The 27,272-nt window shown below is 34.1% G+C and overlaps 3 protein-coding genes across 4 annotated transcripts in view; 1 reads left to right on the forward strand and 2 right to left on the reverse strand.

Moving 5' to 3' along the window:
- The window catches only part of LOC135836652 (uncharacterized), a 31,336-nt gene extending 8,477 nt beyond the window's left edge, over window positions 1-22,859 (forward strand). For both annotated transcript variants that reach the window (XR_010557070.1, XR_010557071.1), the window contains exon 4: window positions 20,847-22,859. The gene's annotated coding sequence lies outside the window, so the exon portion shown is untranslated. The remainder of the gene's footprint in view (window positions 1-20,846) is intronic.
- apolpp (apolipophorin) lies at window positions 1,287-21,379 on the reverse strand. Its single transcript, XM_065351592.1, has 56 exons — window positions 21,239-21,379; window positions 20,221-20,520; window positions 19,496-19,531; window positions 19,022-19,227; window positions 18,740-18,940; window positions 18,516-18,668; window positions 18,241-18,436; window positions 17,896-18,151; window positions 17,639-17,804; window positions 17,384-17,557; window positions 17,163-17,315; window positions 16,927-17,074; window positions 16,557-16,840; window positions 16,273-16,476; window positions 15,825-16,007; window positions 15,550-15,746; window positions 15,228-15,485; window positions 14,974-15,158; window positions 14,751-14,897; window positions 14,449-14,670; window positions 14,056-14,375; window positions 13,843-13,978; window positions 13,599-13,765; window positions 12,369-12,571; window positions 11,915-12,149; window positions 11,685-11,836; window positions 11,223-11,610; window positions 10,849-11,142; window positions 10,624-10,759; window positions 10,345-10,544; window positions 9,859-10,271; window positions 9,642-9,789; window positions 9,415-9,562; window positions 9,148-9,336; window positions 8,817-9,049; window positions 8,531-8,710; window positions 8,289-8,441; window positions 8,048-8,210; window positions 7,767-7,948; window positions 7,465-7,685; window positions 7,088-7,386; window positions 6,876-7,003; window positions 6,676-6,804; window positions 6,459-6,599; window positions 6,203-6,368; window positions 4,301-4,503; window positions 3,985-4,218; window positions 3,758-3,897; window positions 3,518-3,687; window positions 2,623-2,806; window positions 2,365-2,540; window positions 2,148-2,269; window positions 1,946-2,066; window positions 1,762-1,865; window positions 1,472-1,662; window positions 1,287-1,387 (listed from the first exon to the last, which is right to left on the reverse strand). The coding sequence occupies exons 2-56, from the start codon at window positions 20,399-20,401 to the stop codon at window positions 1,366-1,368; spliced, it is 10,341 nt and encodes a 3,446-aa protein (XP_065207664.1). The 5' UTR covers window positions 20,402-20,520; window positions 21,239-21,379; the 3' UTR covers window positions 1,287-1,365.
- LOC135836654 (ras-related C3 botulinum toxin substrate 1-like) lies at window positions 22,484-25,646 on the reverse strand. The gene is made up of 6 exons (XM_065351624.1): window positions 25,208-25,646; window positions 24,877-24,948; window positions 24,674-24,794; window positions 24,528-24,590; window positions 23,209-23,307; window positions 22,484-23,132 (listed from the first exon to the last, which is right to left on the reverse strand). Exons 1-6 carry the CDS (start codon window positions 25,234-25,236, stop codon window positions 22,857-22,859), a joined length of 660 nt encoding a protein of 219 aa, XP_065207696.1. The 5' UTR covers window positions 25,237-25,646; the 3' UTR covers window positions 22,484-22,856.
- Window positions 25,647-27,272: the final 1,626 nt, after the last annotated feature.

Consider the following 27,272-nt stretch of genomic DNA (forward strand, 5'->3'; position numbering starts at 1 on the left):
CTCATTTCATTTTGTAATTTCAATATCTTATATATCTATTCTTGACTGCCTCATTCGACCTTTTACAGTTCATAGCTAACGAAATACATTTTTCTTCCACTTCTACTATTTTTTTTCCTTGACAGTTGACATACGCCCATAAAACATAAAAAAACTACTAGTAATGAGAAAAGGCATTGTGTATGTAATTCGATCCCACCCAGCCAAGAACGTTCAGTGACATCAACGCAGCTTATAGCCAAATAGGGTGTCCCCGCTTTACGACAAGATTTCAAAAAAAAAGACTATGAAAAAAAAATACTGAAAAAATAGGCATTTTTCTATCACTTTACTATAATAGAATCGCTACGATATAAAATTCATTAGGTAGCATTAACCTCTGGGTTCATCTGGTTCAAATTTATATACGTACGAGTACATACATTAAATGCAGCATGTTAAGCTGAGCAAAGCATGTGTAATTCAAGAATAAACGGGATAATCTTAGTTACAATTGGGTGGATGATCTTTACGTAGTACGTGAGGACATATTTTTCAACGATGCGTTTAGATTATGTTATTAGGTGTGCGAGTAGAATACTTATATATTTTTTGCTGCACTTATAAGAACTGCATAAAGGTATAGTCATGTAGTAGATGGATCGTGTGTTTTAGTGGCGTCAAAAAAAACTCTGATTCAATAATGTGATCAGATGCCCTCTTTCTTTCGTTAAAATTCAGAAATTGTTGTGTAGTATTTTTTTTTCTTTTTGCATTCAAGTACCTAATTATGACTGAATCTGAATCATAAATTTGCGAAATAACTAATACTTGAAGCATAGGTTTACAAAATCATTCAACAGTACTCGTGCACATTGATCAATTCATCATAAACACCCTGTAGATGTTTGTTTGCTGAAGAATAAAATAGGCGATATTGTAATTGTAATAGCGACACCTTTCAATATAATCCTCTTTAAACGTAATATGGGGATGAACTTGAAAAAAATAAATAAATAACGCAACAGTCGTACAATTAAAAAAAGAAAAAAAAAATTAGAAAGAGCGTGACAAGTGAACAAGATCTTTCTACGAGTATTAAAAAAATACCATTTACGATAAGTACTACGTAGACGCACTTGCAACCATGTGTCACAACACGTGGTTTTTCACTCGGGGCGATGCACTTGTTCCTCAAACAGACTTTACTAGTTAGGTACCTAAGCTACAGTGAAAAAAAAAACAAATCGAGACGAGCATATTGCAGCTTGCGCAGGTTTTTTTGCAAACACCGTTGGAAAATGATAAAAAAATTGAAATCACATTTATTCTTAATTACAGTACACTTTATAAATTATTATTGCAGGAATAATTTGGTAGTCAACTTCAAACTCCTATCCCAGTTTGGCTAGAAAAATTCGTGAAATTTTAATTAGGTATACTGTTGATAAAACAGGTAGTTACCATAATTCTTGAAATTGTGCCTACTTACATTGGGGCAGTTTGACTAACGGAACATTGTGGTTCGGAGTAAATACCGTATTTATATTTACAATAGCAATCGAATGTTCTCTGATAAGTTGTTAAAGCGGTGGACACGGTATTGGCGAAAACATTGGTCAATTGATCCCGTTTATTTGTTTGATCGATAAATACTGAACTATTGAATACTGCTCCATCACTCTAAAATGTCAATTCATCAAAAAACGTGTAAATACATATTATTGAAGTACGCAGGTATGCTCTGATTACCTTTAAGACGAACAATAAAAAATGACCTACCGTTAAAGGAAGAATAACAGCAGCTTTATTCATTCTAAACAGTTCCAAATAATTCACCATTGGTTTCGTACCTTCGGCGGTATAAACATTTCTCGAATCAAATCCTAAAAACAAAACATATTTTAACTTTCATCCTCATCGAAGCGAAGGTTTTTTTGGCAACAGAATTAAAAATTTGCTTTACCAAATACATCAGATATATCGGTACGAGAATCAATTTGAGGTAGAGAAGTTACCATAAACATTGGGACTTTACCACTCACTACATCCCAAGAAACTATCGCGTTTACGATAGAGCTATAAATCTGTAATGAAAAACAGACCAAAAATTATTGGATATCTTTACCTGATGAACAGACTAAAATTTGTATCAAAAAACTCTGTACATTGTATCTATCTAAAGCTAAATCGTCGATATCTGTCTTAATTTGAATAATCGCTTTCACAGCCTCATTTCTGTAAGGATAATCGTTTGCAATTTGTAAAGCTCTTCTTGAATCGTAATCACCTGAAAATTTTCGAGTTGAAATTAATAAATTGTAAAAATCGTTGAAAATTAAAAGTATACACTATCGAGGTAAAATCATTTTCAAAAATTATCACCTAAGAAATATTTTATATTTTTCACAGTTTTTCCTAACGAACTACAAGGTTGTTTCGGCGGTGTATTGGAAAACGCTACTTTGGTGTTTTTATCCAATCCGAGTTTTCCATTTGTTGTGTGAATTGACGGATATTGAATTTCTGGTCCGTATCCGATTAATCCGAAATTCACATCGCTGTATTGAAAAATCGTTTTTTAATTAAACTGGAGAGATTTGAAATGAAAAGAAAACATATTTTGTTGACTAATTCACTCACGTGATTCCTTTACTAGCTAACGCTTTTTGGATCAAAGGTATCGATTTGGTTAACATTTCATTGTAGATAGCTTCGTTATCCTTAGTTTCTTCCAGAATTATGACAATGTCGGCTTGTTTTTGTGGGGTGACTATGCTAGCTGAGTATCCATATGGAATGTTAGTACCACCAATGGAGCACTTGGCTATAAAACAAAGACAAGTAGGTATCGATGAACAGCTCGCAACAGGTAGAAATTGAAGGGCTGATGGGGAAAACAGCCATAGTCACCAAAAATCGATTTTGTTTTTATTGTGAATTCTTATAATACTTTGGTCGATAAATTCGATGGTAATAATCGATTTTCACAAAATAATAATCTCAGTAGTCAAATACGTCTTCGAAAAATCGATATATTGATTTTCAACTTTCGATAGTTCGGGAAAACAACCATAGTCAATAACTATGGTTGTTTTCACCACTGAATTTCGCCAAAATTACACTAAAATCGTTGACTATGGCTGTTTTCCCCAATTGGCGCGTTTTGGAGCCAGAATTTATCAGAATTATTTCCCGTTGGTGAAAACAACCATAGTCACGGATTTTAGTGTAATTTTGGCGAATTCGCGAGTAAAAACAACCATAGTCAGGTTTTTGTCAGGCTGATTTTCATTAAATCGTAAAATTTACCTATTTAACTACTTTTATTGCATTTTCCGAGTTCATCATCGGAATCCTACGTATGAAATCTACAAATAAAGTAACATACTACATGCCTGGAAATCCACAATGATTTGTGAGAATGTTTTTCCATGCCCTGTAAAATTTACTTCAACTGACCATGGCTGTTTTCACAATCAGCCCTTCAATTATTATTCTCGTTGAAAATTTGATGGCATTATAAAAGATTTCTCACCACAAGTTGATGGTAAAGTGAGGTAATATCCGTTAACATACGATACCAAAGTATAAGCAGTGGCTACTTTGCAAGCTGCGGCCGACTTTTCTTCGGAAGTTTTTTTCTTCGAAACTAAATAATTGCACATGCTCCTGTATGGTTGCGAATTAATAAACGAAAAACCGCGGCTGAAAATGGGGAAAAATTGTTTCAGTTTTATTCTTCGCTTTTAAAAATAGGTAATAACTAGATAGGTACCTTAAAAGAGAATTTCCATTGAACATTTCAGCACATTCGTCCGTGCTAGGAATTTCACCAGGTGCATAGGGAGAAGGAGGAGAAGAACTATCACTACGGAGATCATAAGATTTGATAAATTGAGGAATGTCCCTTGAAACCTGTCAAAAAAAAAAATGCAAAGGGTAAAAGTTTTTTTCAAATAATTGAATAAAATAATTTGTTCAATGCATCGAACAGGTGCTCACATTTGAATCTGGCATCATGAAATCCATTAAATGTTCGCTATTCACTGTTCCCAAGAGACCGTAGACTTTATTTTGATAGAAACCGGAAACTTCGAAAGTGCATACTTCCAAATTCGGTAAACAGCTGATTGAAAGACTGTTATCAACTTTCACTTCGATTGAACGCGGTGTTCTGGTGGCATATATTCCATCTCCGTTTACGGGGAAGTCGGTAGGCGTTCTATCCAAATTAGGCTAAAAAAAATTGAGTAATTAGTCAAAAATAAAATGGTGAATAACTGAATAATTATTTTTGTAAATATGAGTTCTTATTTACCCTTTTGTCGGGATATATTTCGATGCTCTGTGAATTTGATGATATAGCTAGTCCCATAAGGGAACGGTCCTTTATGTATCCCATCACGGTGAAATTATAATCACCGAAATCTCCAGAAAGCAGATATTGAGAATCTCTATCTATTGAATAATAATTTCCGCCGAATGTTACTATATGTTGTCCATCGACTATGGTTGCAGTTCCTATAGAGAAAAAAATAATGCAGTTTGTATAAAGCTTGGAAAAAAATTAGAGCTAGTGATTAATTAAAATGATCAAAAATAAAAAAAACTAGTCCATCGAGGCAGTGAGTAGGTAAAAATTACTGCTGAGAAAGTAGGTTGCTGGTCAGAAGAAATTCTGCAAAATGTTTTCATTTTTTTGACCAATCAGTGGCTTGTAAGATTACTTACATCATATTTTTAGTTTCAAAAGTAAGACTACTCAAATATTTAAATTCCAACTACATAAATAAATACTCAACTTTTATAGCTTTATCAAAGTAGGTTTATAAGACGAGGATATTTTGATTCATTAAAAAACGAATACTTTTGGGTCGTAATTAATCATGTTTCAACCTTTGAAGAAATGGCGATTCGAAAGTCGAAGCCAAAAATATGAATCGAAAGCATTTCCAAGAATAATTTTCGAAAGAGTTGAAGTGTTTTCACTGCGGAAAATATTGTGATAGGTAGTAGCTTTCGAAGTCGTAATAGAAAATTGCATAACGAGATTTTTATTTTTTGACCAATCAGAAATGAGTATTTCTGTTGATAGATTTTTCAGGTTTATGCATCATAATTTAAAATTATTGTTCGGCGTGATTCGAAACTTGAAGCGGAAAATATGAATCGAAAGCATTGAATTTTCGAAAGAGTTGAAGTATTTTCACTGCGGAAAATATTGTGATAGGTAGTAGCTTTCAAAGTCGAAAAGAAAATTGCATAACGCGATTTTTATTTTTTGACCAATCAGAAACGAGTATTTTTGTTAAAAATGCATCATAATTAATTGTTGTTCGGCTAATGAGTGAATTGTGATTCGAAATTGAGAGCCGAAAATATGAATCGAAAGCGTTTCCAAGAACTGTCGAAAAAGTTGAAGTGTCTTCTCTGTAGAAAATATTGTGATAGAGCTTTCGAAATCGTAAATTAAGATTTCATTCTCCTTTCTCGTAATTCTTTCTGAGTTTCGATTTCAATGGCTACTGTGCTGTTTCATTTCATTTCATGTATTTTTCAACATTTCCCTATTATTTGGATATTGGAAACTTGTTCGAAAGCGAAGTGAAACCTTTTCGTAACTTCGGTAATGCGTGATTTGTTTGACCAATCAGAATCAAGAATGAGCTAGTTTATTATTCATCTCTTGGAAAGTGGAATCACCCTTGATAATCGATAATAATAATTCATGAAACTAGATAAATACCTAAATAATCAACAACTAATGATTTTTTAAAAAAAAAGTATGATACCCAGATTATCATAAATTCATCATTCATAGAGAAAAAAAATCACTTGCTAGTTTCCGAATTCCGACCTTTTTTGATTTTTAACCAATCAGAGAAGAGTCTCGTTCTCGATCATTTCGGTTTGTGAATTGTGAAGGAATAAATTTTTGTTAGTTTTGTTTCAAGAGTGTTTTTGATTACTTTGTAATTTGTAGTACCTATTCTATTTTCGAGTCTGGTCAACTAACTCAAGTACTTTTTCAAGAGTTGATGTAACTCGTATTTTGCTATCAGCATGGAGCATTTTAAAGTGAAGTTTTGAACCGTTGAACGTAATTTGATCTGGTGATAAATAATTTATCTAGTTTTCAATGTGAAGTTCCGTGAAATTATAAAATTATTACGTACTATGTAAATAAATTCAACCGCTGGTATTTTAAAAAGTGACTTACGCTTGTACGGTGGTATTAAATTGAATGGGTTCTTAAGACCAACTTTGTACGTCATGAAGATATCTTCCAAAGGAGCAAAATCAGGATCTCTGACCCAATTTACAACGCTAGTCGACACGGTCCAAATATTAGGAACATTTTTGAATGATGCCAACGATAATTTTGGCTGAAGCAAAAACAAAAACAATCAACTTTATAAAGTTATGTTCTGTAATCTTTGTCATCAACTCAACATGTCCAGGTAAATGAAGCTTACCCAGCTGAAATCGCTATTAGTCATATCTTTGATGTAGTTAGAATTATTTATAGCTGTAATCAATGCTCGTATGCTGTCTACTAAATTCATTCCAATATTTTTCATTTCTTCTTTTATGTCGTAGGGTTTATCGTTCAAAATCTGCAACAGATAATTATAATGTTCGGTAGAAATTCACTTCGAAAAAGGTACCTAGATAGTCACATTGTTCAAGTACTTTATCAATTGTTCCCAAAACGGAATCGATGAGATTTTTGAATTCCGGCGATGAAACAGAATCTTTCAAACTTTGTCCAACTTCCGATACTACTGACCAAACGTATTTCGGCACTTGAGAATTCTTCAGCTAATCAAAAATGGTCATGTTATGAAAATAAATGTTTCTGCTGTTCAGCTCAAGATTATGAGTATTCTTACTTGCACTAATTTATCTCGCAAGTAACTGGTAATTGGAAGTGAGTTGATGTATTGTTTTGTTTTGTCGATAAAGTCTGTAATCTCCGCTCTGAGTTGCTCGTACATGTCATACGCCGTTTTGAAAGAATCTTGTTTTCAAAACGATTTAATGAATGGAATAGTTCGATTTAATGCATTCTATCTTTGACTGAAATTTAGAGATATCTACTTACCTTTGAATGTATCAATTGCAGACATGGCGATTTCTCTCCAATTATCTTTATTCACTCTAATGTATTCGACCAAGTTGTTCATCATTTGAGAATACTGGTTTACGAGGTCTTTCAACCAAGCTGATGCATCATCTATGGTCTTCTGATACATTGTATCAATCTCTGGTATAAGTTTTTCGAAGAATTCTACGATCTTGTTTATTATCATGTTATATCCATAGATCCAGTCACCCAAGAATGCCGATACTTGTTGAAGGAATACCATCACACTGTCAGCAACACTACTGACGAGTTTCTTGCTGCAGAACATGAGAAAATTAATGATCTATCGGCTAAAATTTACATCGATGAATATTTTGTAGGTACCGAAAACTTACACATTTTGAGTAGCATTTACAATGCTGGGATCGTTTTTAATTTCATCCCTTACAGTAGCCAAGTACGAATTAGTCGCTTCGATGGCAGGTTTGAAATCTATGGCGGCGTCTCTGTATTGTTTTATTCTGAACGTCATTTGCAAATTGTAATCGGCTGATAAAGCTTTGAAAGCGTTCCTTCCGTCGTCAATCAGAGATAATAAATCTTGTTTACCGTTTTCCTAAACCAGAAAGGAAAATTGTCGTGAAAATTGAAATTCAATATGTGCTTGGAGAAGTGTGAAGGAGTACTAATCAGTTACCAAAACAATTCTCAGATTATCGATGAATATTTCACTCTTGGATTGCAGGAATTTGGGTTCGTCCAAAAATAGAGTGAATGAGGCGACATTTCTGGCTGTTTTATCCAACAAACGTGCTTCGAGGTTGAGGTATTGACGGAATACTAGCGACGAATTGACCAACACCTTTTGCTTTACATCGCCTGCAAGTTATCAAAAGTCATTTTGCGTCATATACTCGTATCTGATACTTTAGTTCTGGTAATTTGAGAATGAAAATGAAAAAATACGACGATAACTACCTTTCCATTCAACTACAACAATTAAAGTAGGATCTGTTGTAATTCTCATAAGTTTTCCATAATTGTGATTGATGATACTCCAGTCTTCTTTTATTTCTATGTAATTGGATCCGAAACCTAATTCAGCTTTACCCTTGATCAATGGTATGTTCATGATTTGAATCTAAAATAATATTGTCAAGTTGGTAATTTCAGAAATTTAAATCTAATTTGAATCCAATTCTTAAGTTTTAAGACTTACTTGACCAGCGATCGAGTTGATTCGCAGTTCGAAATCTAAATTGGATACCTTCTTTGTTTTCTTATAGTCAACATAATCTAAACCAACGTGTGCTTCTACGCGATCCAAGTACAATGAAGAGGATCGATTCAGTAACACATCTAATTCTTGACCCTGTAATTTTTATTTTATTAAATTTTCATTCATTCTTTTCATGTAATTATATTAGTATCGATCTAGGTTGGTAAGTAGATATCACTTACTACGCTGAATAATCTTAATTGATCTGAAATCGAATATCCTCCTTCTTTCATCTGTTTATTCACTTGATAAGTTATTGTTACTGCTTGTTCTGGAGTTCGGAAAATATCTAAAACTGTCTTAGTATCAACGGTTCTAACGTCGAATGGAGATAGTTGCATTTCATTGGTCACTGAAATAGCCTGAAATATCAATTATGGTTAGTTAGATAAGAGAACTCAAACCAGTTTTTTTAAATAGGTAAATGTGATATTTTTGTTCAATGAGTAAGTAGGCTAAATGATGTACCTTTGGCAAAGTTGGAATTTGGAAAAGAGCACTGCTTCTCATTACAAAATCAGTTTTATCTTCAGGAACCTTGTATTCATTCCCGAAAGAAAACAGTAGTTTCTGGTTTTCATCTCGTTTCTTATCAAACCATACGCTGGTGGTTACTTTGAGATCGCCGTCTAAACCATCTATTTTGTACGAATACAAGGTCTCGGCAGCTATTTGCCTCTTAGGCAGTGTGAAACTAATACCTGTTGAAATTTTATGCATTTGTAAAATGTTAATACAATCGAAGACTTGTAAAAATATATTCTCTTAACTAGGTACTCTCAGTGTGAGTGTTACCTACCTGTTTTTCCTGTACTAGAATACATAGTATATTCGATACTTTTGTCCGGAGCCCATTGCAACAACATACGATTATTATAATTGGACAAACTCCTGATAGTTTTGCCTTCAAAGGTGAACTGTTCACCATCCTTGAAGAATGGTTTTAAATCGATGTGGGCAATGATATCTTCTTCGTAACTAACCGAATCTGTACATTACAAAAATAGAGCGTAAAAATAATGATCCAATGATTAAAACTATAATCAAATAGATTATTGTCGATTACCAGTCGCCTTCACATTATACGACAAATCCATCTTGTAGCTTTGACCTCCGTATCGCAAATCTCTCTTCAATAAGAAACGTTTGTCTGTGAACGTTGCTTCTAGGTCCAACTCGTATTTCTTACTATCTAAATTGAAGTATAATTTATTCTGGAAAATTGAACGAAAAATACCTGTATAAATTTCTACAAATTATACTGAAAAATGCAACTTTAACCAAATTTGCTACCGTGTTGCCATTCTCTCCTGACGTTTCTGGAGTCATTATTGATCTGCTATATTTGAACGCAATGGGACGAAGTTTATTCTGGAATTTAACCGTGCCTTCTGCTTCGAATAGCAATTTCAAATTATCCGATTGATAAATATAGGAAAGGCTGCGGATAATAAAAAATTAAAAAACATGTCATCAACAGGAGGAAATTCCCAATTGAACTCCTTCATACCTTCCTGAGACCATAGGAATGTTCATCATTTTTGCATCAAATTTGATCTTCTTCTTAGCGTCATTCGAAGCCTTGTTACTAGCCACTAACGAAAAGTTTTGCAGTTGTATGATTGGAGCGTCGATATTCATTTTGATCAAAATATCGTCGGCATTATCTAGTTTCATTTCAGCGTCTGCTTTGAAGTATCCTTCGCCTCCGTGAACCCAGCTAATATCCGCATTTCCTGTCCAATAATTTTTGACTTTTTCTTCGCCGTTCAATATGAATTTCGAGACTCCTTCGGGACTGGTGTATGATAAATTTATGGCTGGTTTTGTCGGGTACATGCTGATCAAGCTGACTGCTGCCCATTTACCATTGACAGTTTGAAGAGTGACTTCGTTGGTCAATTGCTGACTGTTGTCTGTCAACTGTGCAATATTCGAAATTATCTTGCGTGCTTTTCATAAAATATAAAACCCTTCCTTGAATGATAATACTTACTTTATTGATGGCCTGAAGGTAGAATTGTCCACTGGTAGGACTTTCTCCTGAAACAGTCAACTGACGTGATGTGAGATCTTTACTGTATTCTAATTTCATCAAACAATTGGCCAATTTGCCATCGTATGTCAGATTGGTGGAAAATGATACGTATGGTCCAAGTAGTCCTTCAGTCTGTTCCATACCGTAGCTGTAACCCACTGAAAATACGAATTGAATTAATAACCAAGTCGTTCAGTTGTGTAGAAATGTGTAGGGAGCATTTTATTCGAAACCTACTTTTCAAAGTTCGAGTGCTAACTCCCGTCGTCTCCCAGTTCAAATTCAATTTTCCAAAGTTTGGCTGTACTTCGAACAACGCGTCCCAGTTCAAGAATTGCTTATCTTCCCATATCAACGCGTTTGTGGTTTTTATCTAAGGATTTTATTCATCAATAGTACCTAACTACCTATCTAGTTCAATATCAAAGTAAATGTGACTAACTAGGATAGTGCACCACTTACAAGTATATTTTTAGAAGATGTTATATCAATCACAGCAACACCGGTGTATTTCACGTTGAATGGTTGATTATTCACCGGCACTCTCATAGTAAGATTATTGCTGCATTCTGACTTCTCTATTTTACCATCCAAATCGATTATGTAATTTTCACCATAATTGCCAACAATGCGATATGTTGTCGGTGGTACGGCGGATTGTTGAGATAATAAACCATAATTGTATACGAGATTCGAAAACGAAGTATCAAATTGTAAATTGGTTTTGTTTTTAATTAGAGAACCATCGAGCACCAACTAAAAAACATTTTCAATCAGATAAAGAATTCCCTGTTGAAAGAATTTAAGAAGGAAAAAAAATACTTTGGAGTACTCACTTTGCCTCCAATCGACCAGATATTCTTGACCATTTTATTTTTACCAGCGATTCCAATTTTCAAAGACTTAGCTTTAGTCATATTTACTCCAAGCTCCGAATAAAAATCGAACATAAACCTAGAGAGATCGATATTTCTGCCCTTGAATACGTAATTAACATTGACTGGTACGCTGTTGCCGGTTTTATAGTAGTGGCCTTTGAGATTCAAGTCGTAATTAGTGAACATATTGCTAGTGCTTCGAGCACGATTCAATTGGAAACCTATACGTGGCCCTTGAGGAACTATCAGTTCTAATCCTCCGGCAGCTGTGCCATTCAATAATTCTCCATCCAAAGAATAGTTTCCATTGAGTTGGAATCCGTAGTTGATGAATTCTACGTTATTTCTGAAAAAAGAAATATAATTGTGACCTTTTCTACGCGATGTTTATTTTGGAAGATGAAATGAAAATTTGCTTACTCGGTTGTTAAGCTGCGGCCTTCGTTTGTCACCGCAGTGTTGGTATTAATTTTGAGCTTTTTAGAAGTATCTTTGGAAGCATCCCAAAGCAATTCCAAGTAACCTTGATAGTTGGAATCATTTGCTACGTTTAGATCTAGTTTTCCAGTTATCTGCAATGTTTATAAGATAGATAACGTAATGCCAGTCTAATTAATTCATTTTCCTCGCTATAATTTGATTCAACTTACCGATCGACTGGCTTTTACAATATTGATGTTCAAATCACCGGTGGCTTTATCGGTTTCTTTTTCGAAATTCGCAACTCCATCGATGATATCTTTGATGTAACTAACTGCTTTAGCATGAATTGCTGGATGTGGTGTTGCGTATTCAGCTCTCAGTTCGATACTTCTTTCGTTATTTGGAGACGCTACCAAGTGAATTGATTTTTCATCCGGTGTGTATTTTACTCCTACGTCATGTCTGATGAAAAAAAATTGAAAAATGCGAATAAAATAAAACTTTTTAAACAGGTATCTGATGGAAGGGTTTTCATTCCTAAGAATGAATGCTTCTTTTGCAAATTCAGAATTGTGTAAAAACTGCCTACATAGCATCAAAGTAGGCAATTTTACTAACGTCACTGAACGAGAAATTGTTCTTTTCGTGCGAGGAAAATTTGTGGTGAATTCAAATTCTTACTTGTAAATTTTATTAGGTGATATCGTGACCGTCGATTCTGATCTTAATATGTAATAAAGAGGTTTCAGGGCATGAGTGAGATCTGCAGAAATTACTATCTGTTTTCCAGGTTTGGCGTTCATATTTATAACCAAATTAGATTTATCAACGTCTACCAATTCTCGAACAGCGGTCAAGCTTAATGTTTTTTCGTTTAGTTTACTCTAGAAATTGAAATAGAAAAAAAGTTTGATTATGAAACCTATCTACTCGTAGGAATATTCATATAGGGTCACGGGTGGTTAGTTGTCAATAATTGTTAGTTGTCAAATTGCGTTTTTAAAAGGATACATGAACGCTATCTCCACGAAACTTTCATAATAACTTCATGCTATACCTACTAATGTTCCAACATGCAAAATTGGCAACATAGCTTTTTATTTGGGGATACAGTTTTGAAAAAAGTGATTTTACAGGTGCGAAGTTACACATGTTAAATTGGAACTTTTCGTTTTTAAACATCAAAAATTTGTCAAAAGTAAATAAATTATACATCAATTTAAAGGAAATTTTATCACGGATTCAGTAATCACATGTCCAATTACAAAAAATTTTGAAATGAATAAAATTTTTTGGTACAAAGATGAAAAACGAGAAGTTGTTAGTTGTCAAAAAAGGAAATATTGTTAGTTGTCAATGAGATAGTTTACCAAAATATGCATCAAAGTGGAAAAAAATTTTTAGAAAATTATCTATTGCATTATTGAATTATTTTTTTTCTGCCTTTCATTCTATAAAACGAATAAAAAGTTGAATTGATCGATTTACCTACGCAAAAAAAAAATTCAAAGAATGACCAGTCAATTTTCAAGTCGTTGATGGATATTTTTTCAAGTTTTTGGATTTATCTAAAAGTTTAGTCCTTCTCATGTGTTATCTTTTTGAAAATTTTTGAAAATTGAATTGTAAGTTTTTTTTAATTAATAGTGAATGCGTGTTTGACAACTTACAACAGGGGTGGTTGTTAGTTGTCACAAAAAAGTATCTCACTGAATCCACCATTAACTATTCATCACATGAACCAAAATTCAATTTTAAAAAAAGAAAACATGCGCAAAGAATCAAGCTTTCAAATGAGCCCAAAACCGCAAAAAAATATTCATAAATGGCTTCAGAAACTTCAAAAAACATTTTTTTTTGACAACTAACCACCCGTGACCCTACTGATGGGTATGAGGGGGAGGGAAATACCTGTAACTGTACATCAACGTTGCCCACTTTCCTGTTACCAATGCCAAGAGATCCGTTGAGTTCTAAATTAGTACGATCCATGACCAAAACTGAATTACCAACGAAGAAATTATAATCTTTTTCTTCAAATCCGGCATTGAGATCGAATTTCCATAAAGGATACGAAGCTACAAGAGGTCATATTAGTATAATGCATTAGCACAAAAATAATCTTGAAAATTTCACTTTTCAAAAGTCTTATTACCTATGACTTGTCCTTTCATAGAATTAATTTCGTTATTTTTAGGATTTCTAACCAAATCTAAGGTCTGTTTGAATCTTATTTTGGACGTTTGACTGTCTAAATCTGGTCCATGAGTCAAGCTGAAATCTCGGTCGATCTATCGGATGGAAATAATTTTTTCGATAATTTTCTAAATCGTAAAAGAGGTGAACTAAAAATGAAATATTCGTTTACCGAATTTGGAGTGCTTCGGGTATTCATCGTGTACTTGAACCCATACTCGGGCCATTCCGAAGGCAACATGGCCAAATCAGCGTCAATTTGTTGTTCGATATCGGTATTCTTGGAATAATTGAAATTTCCTTTGAGTGAAATTGTGTTTCTGGGTTCGCCGTATGATAACACGACATTCGCGCCGAATTGGGGATAGGTTGTGTCCATATATACGGGTCCATTAAGCGATAATTTTCCTATCGGAGAAGTTACTGACAGATCTTTGAAATCGTATTTGCGATATTTTGGCGTATTTTTCTTCGTTTCCGCGATTATTTGGCCTGGAATTTGAAATCCGATAAGAAATTTCCAAGTTTTTTGCATTGTAGTCAATAGGTAAAAGTATTATCTTACCATCGATAGTTATTAGCTGTGTTTGTGGCCTGGAACCTATTCGTGATTTGCTAAGAGTTGTTTCTCGACCATCGTTTGGAGTTTTTAATTTCAAGAACGGTTTGTAAATGGTTTTATTTTTGTCTGGAGTTATCGATGCGCCGACTTCGGCGTTGTATTCGGCCATATCATTGGTGAATTTCAAATTATAAGAAACTTCGGAATCGGAGTACGTTCCTTTACCTAGGAGGAAGATAACGTTTATTGTGAGTGAAATCATTGATGTAGGCAACTCTAAAACAGGAGAAAATTTAGATATCAACCTTCAAAAGTGAGTTGTTTCATTGGACTAATAAAACTAGCGGTGATCTTTTGATCAGATGTGTTGCAGTCAGCGAACAGAGATACTTTACGATTCGTAGTTGATCCAGGAGTATCAAAAGTCAATTCAATTGAACGGTAATCATTTTCTGAAAACGAAAAAAAAAAATCATTGAAGAATTTTTTTCATATGAAAAATAATAAAAACATGAACAATTCCAGTACTCTTTGAATCGTAGTAAGCCTTGATTTGATAATACTGTAATGCCGGATCTTCTTTCACCAATTTGAACGTTATTTTTCCGGGGCCTACGGTGGGTTTGTAGCTGAACGCTGGGGAATTTACTTCAGCAAATAATGACATACCAGTGAGATCTGCTAATTGATCGAAAGTTCCTCCGTAGTTGTATCTGTAATCGAGATTATTTTAAGAAAATACTCTTGTCCATAAATGATGAGTGAAAAAGTTGCCATCCTACCTTTTACCAGCTGGTTTTAGCTGCGTTTCAACGGTAGGTACGCCTTTCTCTTTTACTGTTGTGTAAGCTTCGGTGTTTAGAGTGAATATATCTTGTTCTTTAACGGGCAATTCGAGTTTCATATCGAAACCTTGACCATCCAAGACGTTAAAGGTAATATCTACACCAGTTGCTGTGCGAACTGACGAAGAGGCTTTTAAACCTGCTGAAACTACGTAAGCGTCGATCTCCAGCATACCATCGGCTTGTACAACGGCGCTGCAAATGGCTGTTGATCAGTATTGGAAAAAGTATTCGTAAAAAATAAACATATTTTACGTACCTAGGCATGATTTGTAATTTCACAGCAGCAGATTTTGGTCTGTTGATGATTTGTGGTACATCTACGGAACCTTTTAGTTTGAAATTGACCACGGAATTGACGTCAGTCGATAATTTAATTGGGAATCCGTTACTGGTTGGGTAGTAAATGACATTATTGGACAATATCGGAGACCGACTGTATCGTTTGTAGTCCACCTGTTGTGTAAGATTGTTCGTGATTATCTCAAAACGTATAAAATGATGCTATTTATTGAAGAAGTAGAGAACACCGACATTCATGTTTTTGGCTGAATTGATAGCTTCTTCGATTTGCTTATGGAGGGTATTAGTAAAACTATCTGAAGCAACGCTATCTTTATCAGTGTGCATGTTGAACCATTTTATTTCGGATTCGAACATTCTGAGACTCAGGTCGAAATCGATGTACTTTTCTGAAAGAGGAGTTTTGGCTTTTTTCTGTAAAAATTGAATTAATTTTTATTTCAAGGTTCCACGAATTCACCTAGTAGGTACATTCTATCAAAAAAATAAAAAAAATAAAAATGATTGGATCTGATCAGATCTTGACATTATTCGGTAATCCGATTTGACCCGTAACCGAATTTGATTACATCTAGTCAGATGGAAGTTCTGATCGGAAGGATCTGATCAGATCCTCGGACATTCCTTGGATCCAAATCAATCTGACCAGATCCAATCATAGACTTCTTTAGGAACTTGCCGTTTGTTTAATCGAAGGTTCTGCGTTGGCCCCACGTTTCGGACGGTTCAATCCGGCAACTTTTTGAGCCATTTGTCCAGCGAAACTTTGAACTTGATCTACAAAATCGTCAGCCATATCTTCTGCTTCGGTTGTTTGCAAATAACTACGTGGTCCGGCGTATTTTTCTATCATATATTCTAAATTTTCTATTCTAGTATCAACCTATTTGAGAAAAAAAAACAATTGCAGATCAACTCGATACTTGATAATAATATCCATTTCAGAGAGAAAAATTATCTTACTTCTAAAAGATTGAACGCGTTTCCAAACAAATAAGAATTTAGGCTGAATGATGAAGAACGTGGTACAAAAGATTGAGGTGAGAAGATGACGTCAGCTTCTGCAGAATATCCCAAATTCAAAGCGGAGAATAATTGAGAGAACTGGTAATTCTGCGAATATTGACGAAAATCGAAGGGAAACTTTTTATTGGTTCGAATATCTCCGTAATACTGCTTGAGCAATTCTTTTTCAGGTTTTGTGCTGGTTCGGAGGTTTTTCAAGAACGATATTATGTAACTACCGACTAGAAATAATTTGAGGTTATTAAATAGATGAGACAATCGAGCGAATCATTACACAACCTTCAATTTATTTCGTATTTTCAAATACCTTGATCGCTTTCTTCATTGTCCAAGATATTTTTAATGATATCGGCAGATTCTGGCGCTGGATCATTGACATAAGCCAAGAAAGCGGTTATCCTCATTTCAGGATCTTCTTCTTTTGATTGCAAAATATCCAAGGCTAATTTCTTGTTCTACGACAGAAAAATTACATTTTGTAGAATGATGTCCCATTTGGAATTAAGTACCTACTTATTAGTCAAGTTTAAAATTGATGTGTACCTCGTCATCTGATGAATTAGCCATTAGAGTCTGCAATGCAGCCACACGAGCCCTCGTCGTGGCATCTTTGCTATTGATAATTCCTCTAACAGATTTTGAAACGTTAGGCGTCAGATATTGAGCATTCCTTAAACCCTTTAAACTGGCAATAGCCTGTAATGTTAGGAATTATTAACCCGAACAATTCAAACCAAACATTTGAATTGTTCTGTTGTTCTTACTCGATCTTCATCTTCAATCGTTTTTGGAATTCCTTTTGTTAGAGGCGAAGTAAGTTTGTTGAGAGCATTTTCCAAAGCGGGTGTTACTTCTTTATTGTCTTGAACATATTTTCGAATTAAAGAACCTAATCCAAGGTATCTGTCTACATCAACGTTCGCACCATCCAACAAAGCCTGTTTGAAGAAAATTATAAATTCAATATTAATCCAGTAGGCATGTTACGAAATGACTGGTCATATTGAAAAATTACCTACCGAAACAATAATCAATGTATCTTCAGTTGGGTGTTTGACAAAAGATAAACACATGAGGAATTTAGAGATTTCATCTTCGGGCATTTCGTTATTAATCAGCAACGTTGCTGCAGTCTCAGTGGTAGCTGGTGTGCCAGCCATGACCAAAGCATCCCAAAACACAGATCTGCGATTGGAACGAGAGGTAATTCGAATTAGGTATTATTGATCAACAAAAATACCTTCAGTTTGGCGTTTGGTACGTAATTTTATCTCACCTTGCAGTATCTTTATTCTGAAATCCGGCGCCACTTTTGACTTGCGCATAAGTGGTGAGGATATCGGTACGTTTGGCTTGTTGCAAAATGGAAACAAACTGGCTGAAGGCTTTTGCAGCATCAGCTGGTATGGCGCCAGATTCGTCTAAAGTACTGGCGTTTTGGAGAGCTTTGATAATTGTGGGAACATTAGTCGCCGTATTTTGGTTTTTCTCAGTTTCAAATAGTAAAGATGATGGCACATGGTTCAGGGAAGCTGTAAACAAGATGTAGGTAGGTATGGCAGTTGAGGTAAAATATTGATAAAAATTGTCAGCTATCTGAAGAAGAATGTGCACTACTTACTGATGGCTATTCCATTTTTACTCTTCCCCAACAGATTAATTTTAGTTGTTACAATTACAGATGTTTGCGATTCTCCGTAATTAGTTAAAGGTTGGTAATTGTACTCTTCGTTTACTTCGATTGATTTAAGTATACCTTTTTCAACTCTGGTAACCGATTTTAAATTCGCTTGAACGAATGGATTAGTTTGAAATGGCTGTAAAAATATATTTCAATGTTAACCAATTATTGATGAACACCATCACATATACCAATTTGCCTATTCGAATACCTACACTGTCTGAAATATAGGTGCTGGATCCTACAGCGAAATCGAATCCTTGCCTGTATTTACATTGGTTCAAATCCTTACTCTTTGTTATGGTCCAAGAACCATCTTGTTCTTGACTAGTTTCAATGGTCACAGGACATCTTCCATAAACATCAGTCTGTAGAAAAAAATTAACCAATTGGTCTTTGCAAAACATGAAACACCTTACGGTTGGCTGAGAATTCTGACCTCGTATGAAGATGACATATCAGCAGATGTAGACCTGGATAGGGGATTACCCCATGATGATATTTGTAAGTTGGCTATAATCGATCGTTTCAAATTCGAAGCGGTGATCGAATCTTGTTTATCGATACAGAATTTTTCCAGTTTTCCATTACTCCAGGAAAATCGAGCCGGTTGCCCGAGCAGTGATCGGTCATTGTATTTCTATAGCAAATGAATCGAATTATCACGCATGCGCAATGAATAGGTGTATAAAAAAATCTATAGGCAAATGTAAATATTTACTTTTCCATCGGGACCAATGACGTCGACTGATGAAATCCTCAAAATAAACGAGCATTTGTTCTCCGCAATGAGATCAAAGCTGGCGACGTAATTCAATTTTACACCTTCTCCTTTCAAGGAGTTGGGTAAGTGGATGGATGTGAGACCTTCGACTTTATATTTATAAACTTCATTTTCTCGGTATTTTAGAACTGAAGGTTCAGCTCCTGTGAAAAGAAAGTTGATAGAGAATTTTTTTTAGTTGGAAATTGGCGTCAGTGAAACGTCGAGAGTGGTCTGTTTTATAATAGAACTGGACTGCAGTTCGAGGAATAATGGATCACATTTGAAAATAAATATCACTTCTGACGTTGGACTCTGATGTTTTAAAATTTAGGTACTCTTTGTTCCAAAAAATCTCTTTCATTTCATTCGTTAGTTTGGGTACCTACTCGTATTTGAAATAAATACCAATGATGAAGAAGAAGTACCTACCATCTAAACTTTGACATATGTTTGAACAGCTGTTATCTGCAACAAAAAAATAAATAGAATTGAGGAATAATTGTAATAGGTATGCTTCAAGATCGAATACAAATAGGTTTTCTTGGGATTTCTCGATTCTCTGCTGTTGCTACAATACCAAAGAAAATTTAGGTATCCATTCATTTGTACTGTACCAACCACCCAATTCAATTATATCATTTCGTAAAACGTAAATTTTCTACAATTTTTCATCAAATATGTTTTTTTTAGCATCATTTGTGTAATTTAGAATTACCCATTCCAAGGGATTTTCCTATCGTGATGCATTTACTGCAGATGCAGACACTTGATGGGTAAGTGATAATCACCTGTTGATTAGTGATTACCCCATTCGTTGATTCATTTACGACGATGATGCTGAATCGAACATCATCGATTATCTACCGAAATTATATTATCAACATACGCAGACAATGGTAAACAGAAAACAGCGCCTTTAAATCGTGCGATTAGATGCGATAATGAATGAAAAAAGGTCCTCGAGGGCAACTGATTAATTCCGAGAATACGATAGGTAGAAAAGACAACAAATCATTTATATGGGTAGCATTGGTAGCAACAACAGAAATCAGAATTTATCACTCAATAAACGTAAGAATACTCAACTGAATTTTCTCAAAAGTGGACAACCGTCTGATCGGTGATCATTTCATGTATAATAAACATTGACCTACCTGATGGTGTAGGCAAAAGTGCTGCTGGCCTATCGGCTACCGGCGTAGGATATCCTTTGAGTTTGGAGACGAACGAATGGAGCGATGAACTTCGAGGATTACTCAACACAGTCGCGAAATTTAATACAAAAATTAATAGATATATACTATATCGATTACGAGGAACGCGCATTTTCAACATTCTAACACGTTCAGGTGATGGTTTTCACATAGGTAATAATCTTCGTAGTAGAAAAAAGCTTCCAGTATAAAAAATTCAATTACCCCCCTCCAAAATGTATCGTCCAATTAGAATCCAAGCTGCGTGAACAGAACAACAATTAAATTAGTTATATTTACTTATTACACGCTGCACGCAAGGCGTAAAATTTATCACATTACATCATTTTAATAAATGGTCTGAAAAACTAAATGATTTTTCAATCGATAAGCTCTACATAAGCATGTATTTTTCTCGCCAGTTTCACTATAGGTATTACTCTTCGTCATAGATAGTAAAATATCAAAGGTCGAAATTCATTCGAATGCTATACATATGTATAATGTATTTTGTTTTAGTGTTGATTGGTATCGTTACTTGATGAACTACATAGGTATTCAAAGTTTTGTTATCAATTTTGTTTCAGGTACCTATGACCGAAGCTGGCTATTTTCTCGGATGGGTATACGAAGGTATTTCTAAACGGAAAATCACTATAATCCTAACAACTGGTTGACTGTTCTGTTGGTTCATCTAATTGTACCAAATCAACTCAATTACATATTTCCAGGCGGCGTTTTGCAGAATGTGTTTAACATTTAATAAGCTTTTCCTGTGTCTGCTTTTTTAAACGCTCGAAAATCAGTACATAAAGTAGAATTTTTTTACTAAATAATTATTTCCTATTAGTTCGAGTTCAAAGTTTTATTGGCGACTATCTCTCGTATCCCAGACCAGCAGACCTATCTCATTGTTAGCTTTTGGAATTTTTACACAAGCAGTATTAAACGTAAAAATAATATTGTAATAGGTACTTACAATGTTGGTAGAAGTGTCTATTCTACTACGAAATCCAAGTGCTTATTTAGTTTATCAAACGCGAAAATTTACGAAATTTTCACTATGAAAAAAAATTTAATATTATTTACGATCCAATTCGTGGCTTCGATCTGAAGCAATTATACTAAATGAATGGCTAATAAATATCTGAACAAATAAGTTCGAGTATTAGAACGTCTTTGTGAATTTTTCGATGCTTAATTAAGCCAACTTATGCGTAATCATTTTAATATTGTGGTAAATTATGAAAAATTCTACTTTAAATAAACGACAAAATATGCGAAAGCACCGCCGTTCGTATGACATCAGTCGAATATTACGTTCGAAGAGATGAAATTTGGCAAATAATATCTGCTCGTAGGTATATTTGCAGTAAACACTTTTCTAATTAGGAAGCATTGATGAATAATAAAGCGAAATGAATATGGCAAAAATACTATCAAAAGTCTCTGCTGGTTACGATGATGGCAATGAAAAAAGTTCAAGAACAAGAGACTAAATGATTTTCTCCACGACTCATCAAATTATTCAAGGGAATATTGTAAACTATGTTGGGATTTTTTGACTTTCTTTCCCCTCTTTCATCGATATTAATTACATGCTGCCATAGAATGATAACCTTATCGTTGTAAAATGTTCATTGTAATTCTTTGTAATGCATTTCTTGTTTTGTTTATCAGGTTTACGACTCCATTTAGCAGAATTTTACTCGTGTGTTTTACTTTTCATTAGATGCGATAAAGGTTACAAAATATAATTAACAGGATAGGTACGAGATGATTTCGAGATGCACTGAAATAATTTTCTCTTCGAATCATTAGTACATAATTTTGTTAAGTTAATCGTTACTGTTGGTAATCGGGTGGTTATTTTTTATGTGATAAATATTTGATAAATACGGGTTAGGAAAACCTATTAATGTGTACGCGTATATGTAGCATGATGTCATTTCTTATTGGAGAAGAATGTTGGTGAGTACATCGTAGAAGTACCTACATTATGGTAGGTACACGTTTTGAAATGTAAAACGAAAAATCTTGACGTATTATTCAAATTTATGAATTATTTGAATTCATTAACGATTGCAGCTGGGAAAATAACGTCATCTGTTCAAAGTAATTTCTGATTGCATCAGGTTTTGTATTCGCGTGATTGAAATTGATAATAATGGAAATAATCGTAAAAATGATATTTTCCGGGTATTTATAATTATTTTTAAAGGCGTAAAGATAAGATACATATATTTCAAATAGAATTATTCAATTTAGTAAGAGATTCACATCTGTATAAGTACCTTTCTTAATAATAATAGCCTACCCTATTGTATACCTCTTGGAAAATTTCAAAAAATTGATAAGTACCTATACGTAGATTTGATTTTTTAACTTATCACGAGTAAGTAAGTACGTGTAATGTGATACAAAATACAAATCTGGGAATTGAAATTCAAATTATAAATAAACTACGAATAATTGCGAGAATCATAATCATAAATTCATTGAACGTACAACGTATACCTACCTACCTATATAAGTAGTAGGTATATTGAGATAAGTATGACTAAAAAAAAAAATAAAATATATTCAGTTTTTTTTCGTCATTGTGTTTGAGTCTTTTTGAAATATCCTGCACAAAATAAAACAATTGCCACTAATGATAAGAGTATTATTGCCATTACCCAGTTCCCTAATCCTACCGATGATGTTATTGGTGTCTCTGCTAATTCTATGGACATCGATGTGCTGGAACGATTAGGATGTGGTCTTTTCGTAATCGAATTCAACAGTTTATTTAATTCACTAAATCCTGTTTTCGCTATTGCGCTACATTCCAAATATCCAATAGCACCAATCGAATTAGCCATCGATAATCCCTGCGAACGTGTTTATTTATAATTACAACCAAATATTACGTACCTAATGACTTATATTTTAGCAGCCATTACTTACCTGATCATGAGTAACAGAAGTAGAGTACGTTAAATCTGATTTAAGTCCAATTAGAATTATTGGAGTATTCGGGCTATTCTTTTTCACTTCAGGATACCACTGAAACATTGTTAATATTTTATTATTTACATGCATTACTTACGACATTAATTTTAGGTTTTAGAAAAATGAATAAATGCATGGTTATGAAAACTGAGGTAGGTCCCTGTCTTGAAATGTAGAAGGTATACCCTTTTTCTGCATGAAAAATTAGGAATTTCTGTACCTACCTAGCTCCTTGGAAGTTAGAAACCAAATTTTGAGGGTGTCAAATGATTTAGTATTGAAAGAAACAGTAACGAGTTATTTTAACTCTTGGGAAATTTTCCAAAGATTTTTTTTACTCAAGCCGAAGTTCAAATACCTACGTTACTTTTATCAGTTTTATCCTTATTTATAAAAATTTTTTTTTTGGAATTTAGGTACTTGGGTGGTTTCGATCAATTTGTCGTAAAACGTTTCAATTTTGGGTAATTTTTTTTGCATCAGAGATGTAATAGGCTACTTTCACTCCTTGGAAACGCAATATTTACGTTTTATGGTCTTTTTACATATATATTAAGTATACCTACAAAGTGTTGAATGAAACGTAGAAGATATTCAACCCCAGATGCATTACGTAAAACTCGAGTAAACGAAACAAAAAAGTTATTTAAGTTGCTTGTCTCGTGAATTGAAGGGGGAGGATCTTTCAGCTCTGTGCGAATAGTGGATTATTATCACATGAAAATGTAATATCGCTTCTCAATAATTTTTCGGGATTTTCTCACCTAGAACACCAATGCTCAGGCGCGGACTGGGTCGAAAGGGGGCCCACCGGGAAATCTCAGATAAACGAGTTTTGATTTTGCCCGAGCGAAGCGAGAGCGAAAATTTTTCGAAAAAAGTGGTTCAAAAAACAGAAAAAGTCCAACTTTGCATGTTTTATCTTAAATTTTCCCTAGCAAGGGCCCATCGTCTACCCCAAGGGCCCATTTTTTTCATTTTTTTGGAGGGGCCCACCGGGAAACTCCCGGTATCCCGCTAGGGCCAGTCCGCGCCTGCCAATGCTATCACTAATGTAGGTATTTGAAAATTGAAATAGACCTTCCTAATTCTGTGAATTTTGGGATACCGGTACGTCTATGGCCACAGGGCTACTTAATCACTCTTCGAAAATGTAATATCTATTAATTTTTCATGTTTCTAAATAGTATCTAAGTATGTAATTACTCACTAAGATATGGAGTTGCTATTTTCATCAATTACCTTATAAGAATAGTAGGTACAGACTTACTCACCCTTGTAAGAACACTTTGAAACGACTGATGATCAACCACAGAGAAACATATTAAAAACGCGTCCTGAAATATGAAATTTTATAATAAATTACGATATTGGATTTTCATGGATCACTTCACCTTTATTAGGTAAGGTAGGTACTTACAGCTCCTGCGTACAAAAAATGACGCGCGTAATCGAATTCTTGTGCACCAAATGTATCATAAAAAATTATTTCTGTACGGTTCTCGCCGTTCTCATCGGCACATTCTGATGAAACACTCAATCTAAAATTATAAATATTGAATAAAAATCAGACAATTTCTCAATAAAGAATTGAGGAAATGTTATATTATGTATTAAGCTTACATAATTGGTATTCGATCATAAGGAAACGATCCGGTCGAATGTGTGACAATCAAGCAAGATTTACCGACACATCTGCAAATTGCATAGGAAATTATTTTTCATTTTATTTATTAAGCAAGTGATTTACCTATACGACCCAATAAGAGAAGAAAAATAATATCTGCTCGACGAATGAGAATGTGAGTTATTCTGGTTATTCACCCTCCCATCGAAACAATACAATAATAATTTTTCTTTCCTAGCTCTTATACCTACCTTGTGTTATAGGATTATTATAAAATTAACAAAATTATGTAGATACTCATTGAATAAAATTTTTTTAAAAACTTACTCATCACCAACGATTACTACTTTCGGCATGATTGACGAATTTCTTTCACTCGAAAGTTACTGTTTTTACTCCAAGCAATGACATGTTCACATGTTACACCAATGAAATATTTATACACGATATTCCTGATGACCCGTCATTCGTTAGGAACTAAAATTCTCTATACTAAAACAGCTGAATACGCAAAATCTTCGGTATCAAGGCCAATTCCGTTCCCACATCACGATGTCGAAGACGTCAGAAGAAATAAAATACACTTACACGAACTAAAATGATTACTTTTCAAAAATAAAATCAGTTTCCTTATCAAACTTCGTGACATTTAGGAATGTATGCCGATTTTTGTATTTTTTTTTTACAGTCATTTAAATTGAAAATTGCACTAGAGAGTAGTAAAGTTATTAAGTATGGTAATGTACACGAGCAAGAATTATTACTTCTCGAAAATAAAGGAGGTTATTTCTAAGCTTCGAGGTGATCTGATTTTCGTATTGTATCGATATTGAGGTCGGTTAATCCAACTATAAACGTAATTGTGAATATTCTTCCAAAAACCTATTATAATAATGCTGAGAGGACAGCTATCGAGTCACAATTGAAGACTATGGTTACTCGGTCAACGCCAGAATCGCCACAATATCAGCCATTTCTTATTTTCGAAGCTGAGAAATGCGATTTATTCAGGTACCTAGGTAGGTATAGGAAGTCGAAAGAAATGAGGGGAAAAATTATTTAAAATGACGTTACAATTAATATTATGAAAGTTTCAAACATTTAATCTAAATATTACCTATACATTAACAGTAAACAAAATAAATAAATATCCACTAACACATTTTATTTTAATAAAAACATCTACATTGTAGGTAATTTCAGATTACATCTACCAAAAAAAAACTATCATTACTAATCTACTTTTAAAAAGCCATAAGACATAAACATTCGCTTTAAATGACGAGCACAGTGCTCAAAAATACTGTATAGGGCTAGAATTTAGAACACAGGAGCAAATGGATAAATATAGCAAAGGTGACGACAAAAATGACGTTGAGATGAATTATTATTGTTGATGAAAAAATCCGCTTTTATATCCACCGCTCCCGTTTGGATGGCATATTTCAAACAGTTGATATCCGAATATGTAGTCGCCAATCTTCACGTAGTAAAAAAAAGGATGAAAATTCAATGGCAGTTTGAAGAAAAGATGAATAGAAAATTTTAAGTGAACCAGAACCTATGCAGGGTGTCCGAGGAGTGGTGATAGATATACAAACTTCAGATTTGGATATAACCGGATATGAGTAAAAAAAATTCGTAAGATAAACAAGTTGCCTATTTTGAAAATTGAAGGGGTAAAATATGTCTTCAAAATCCAACAGCCAAAATCCAATTTTGACCATGGGGGTCGATAGCACTTGAAAAATGAACAAAATTACCTACCATGACTTTTTGCCTAACTTGTACATAAAGTGAAGGGGTTACTTAAATGATTTTTAATTTCAAAAAATCCCGATGAAAAAATGAATGCGATAATGAATAAGTAGGTATGTACTAGATTTAGGTCAAAAAGTAAACAAATTTTCTTACGATCATTTTTTTTCTTACTCTAAAATTTAAGAAGTTTTTGAAGCAGACCGCAGACCTCAAATCTGAAGTTTGTACCACCACTCCCCGGACACCCTGTATAGTATCCTGCAGTAACTTCAGCGTTAAGAACTCACTTTGCGTTTTAGACGAAACTGTAACTTGTGTAGGTCGCTCCCGCTCGAATAGACTTGGCTGTTGGCTCAAATTAATAAATTCGAAGCTTGGTTTCTAAAAAAAAAATCACATTTCATAAATGAATGATCAAATTGATCATATTACACAGCTAGTGACGGTTCAATCATTGTTTTTAGTTCCTTTAGATATGATAATTACCTAGGTACCTCAATGTTTCTTTGGCCGATCAAAACACTCAACACTGAACACTCCAAGAAGTCCGATTCTAATATTAGGGCTTGTTTTGTGCGATACTGGGAACGCCATTAATTAAAGTAGCGAATAAATCAATGGTGAAATTCTT

This window comes from Planococcus citri, chromosome 2 (genome assembly GCF_950023065.1).
Source record: "Planococcus citri chromosome 2, ihPlaCitr1.1, whole genome shotgun sequence".
NCBI classification, from domain to species: Eukaryota; Metazoa; Arthropoda; class Insecta; order Hemiptera; family Pseudococcidae; genus Planococcus; species Planococcus citri.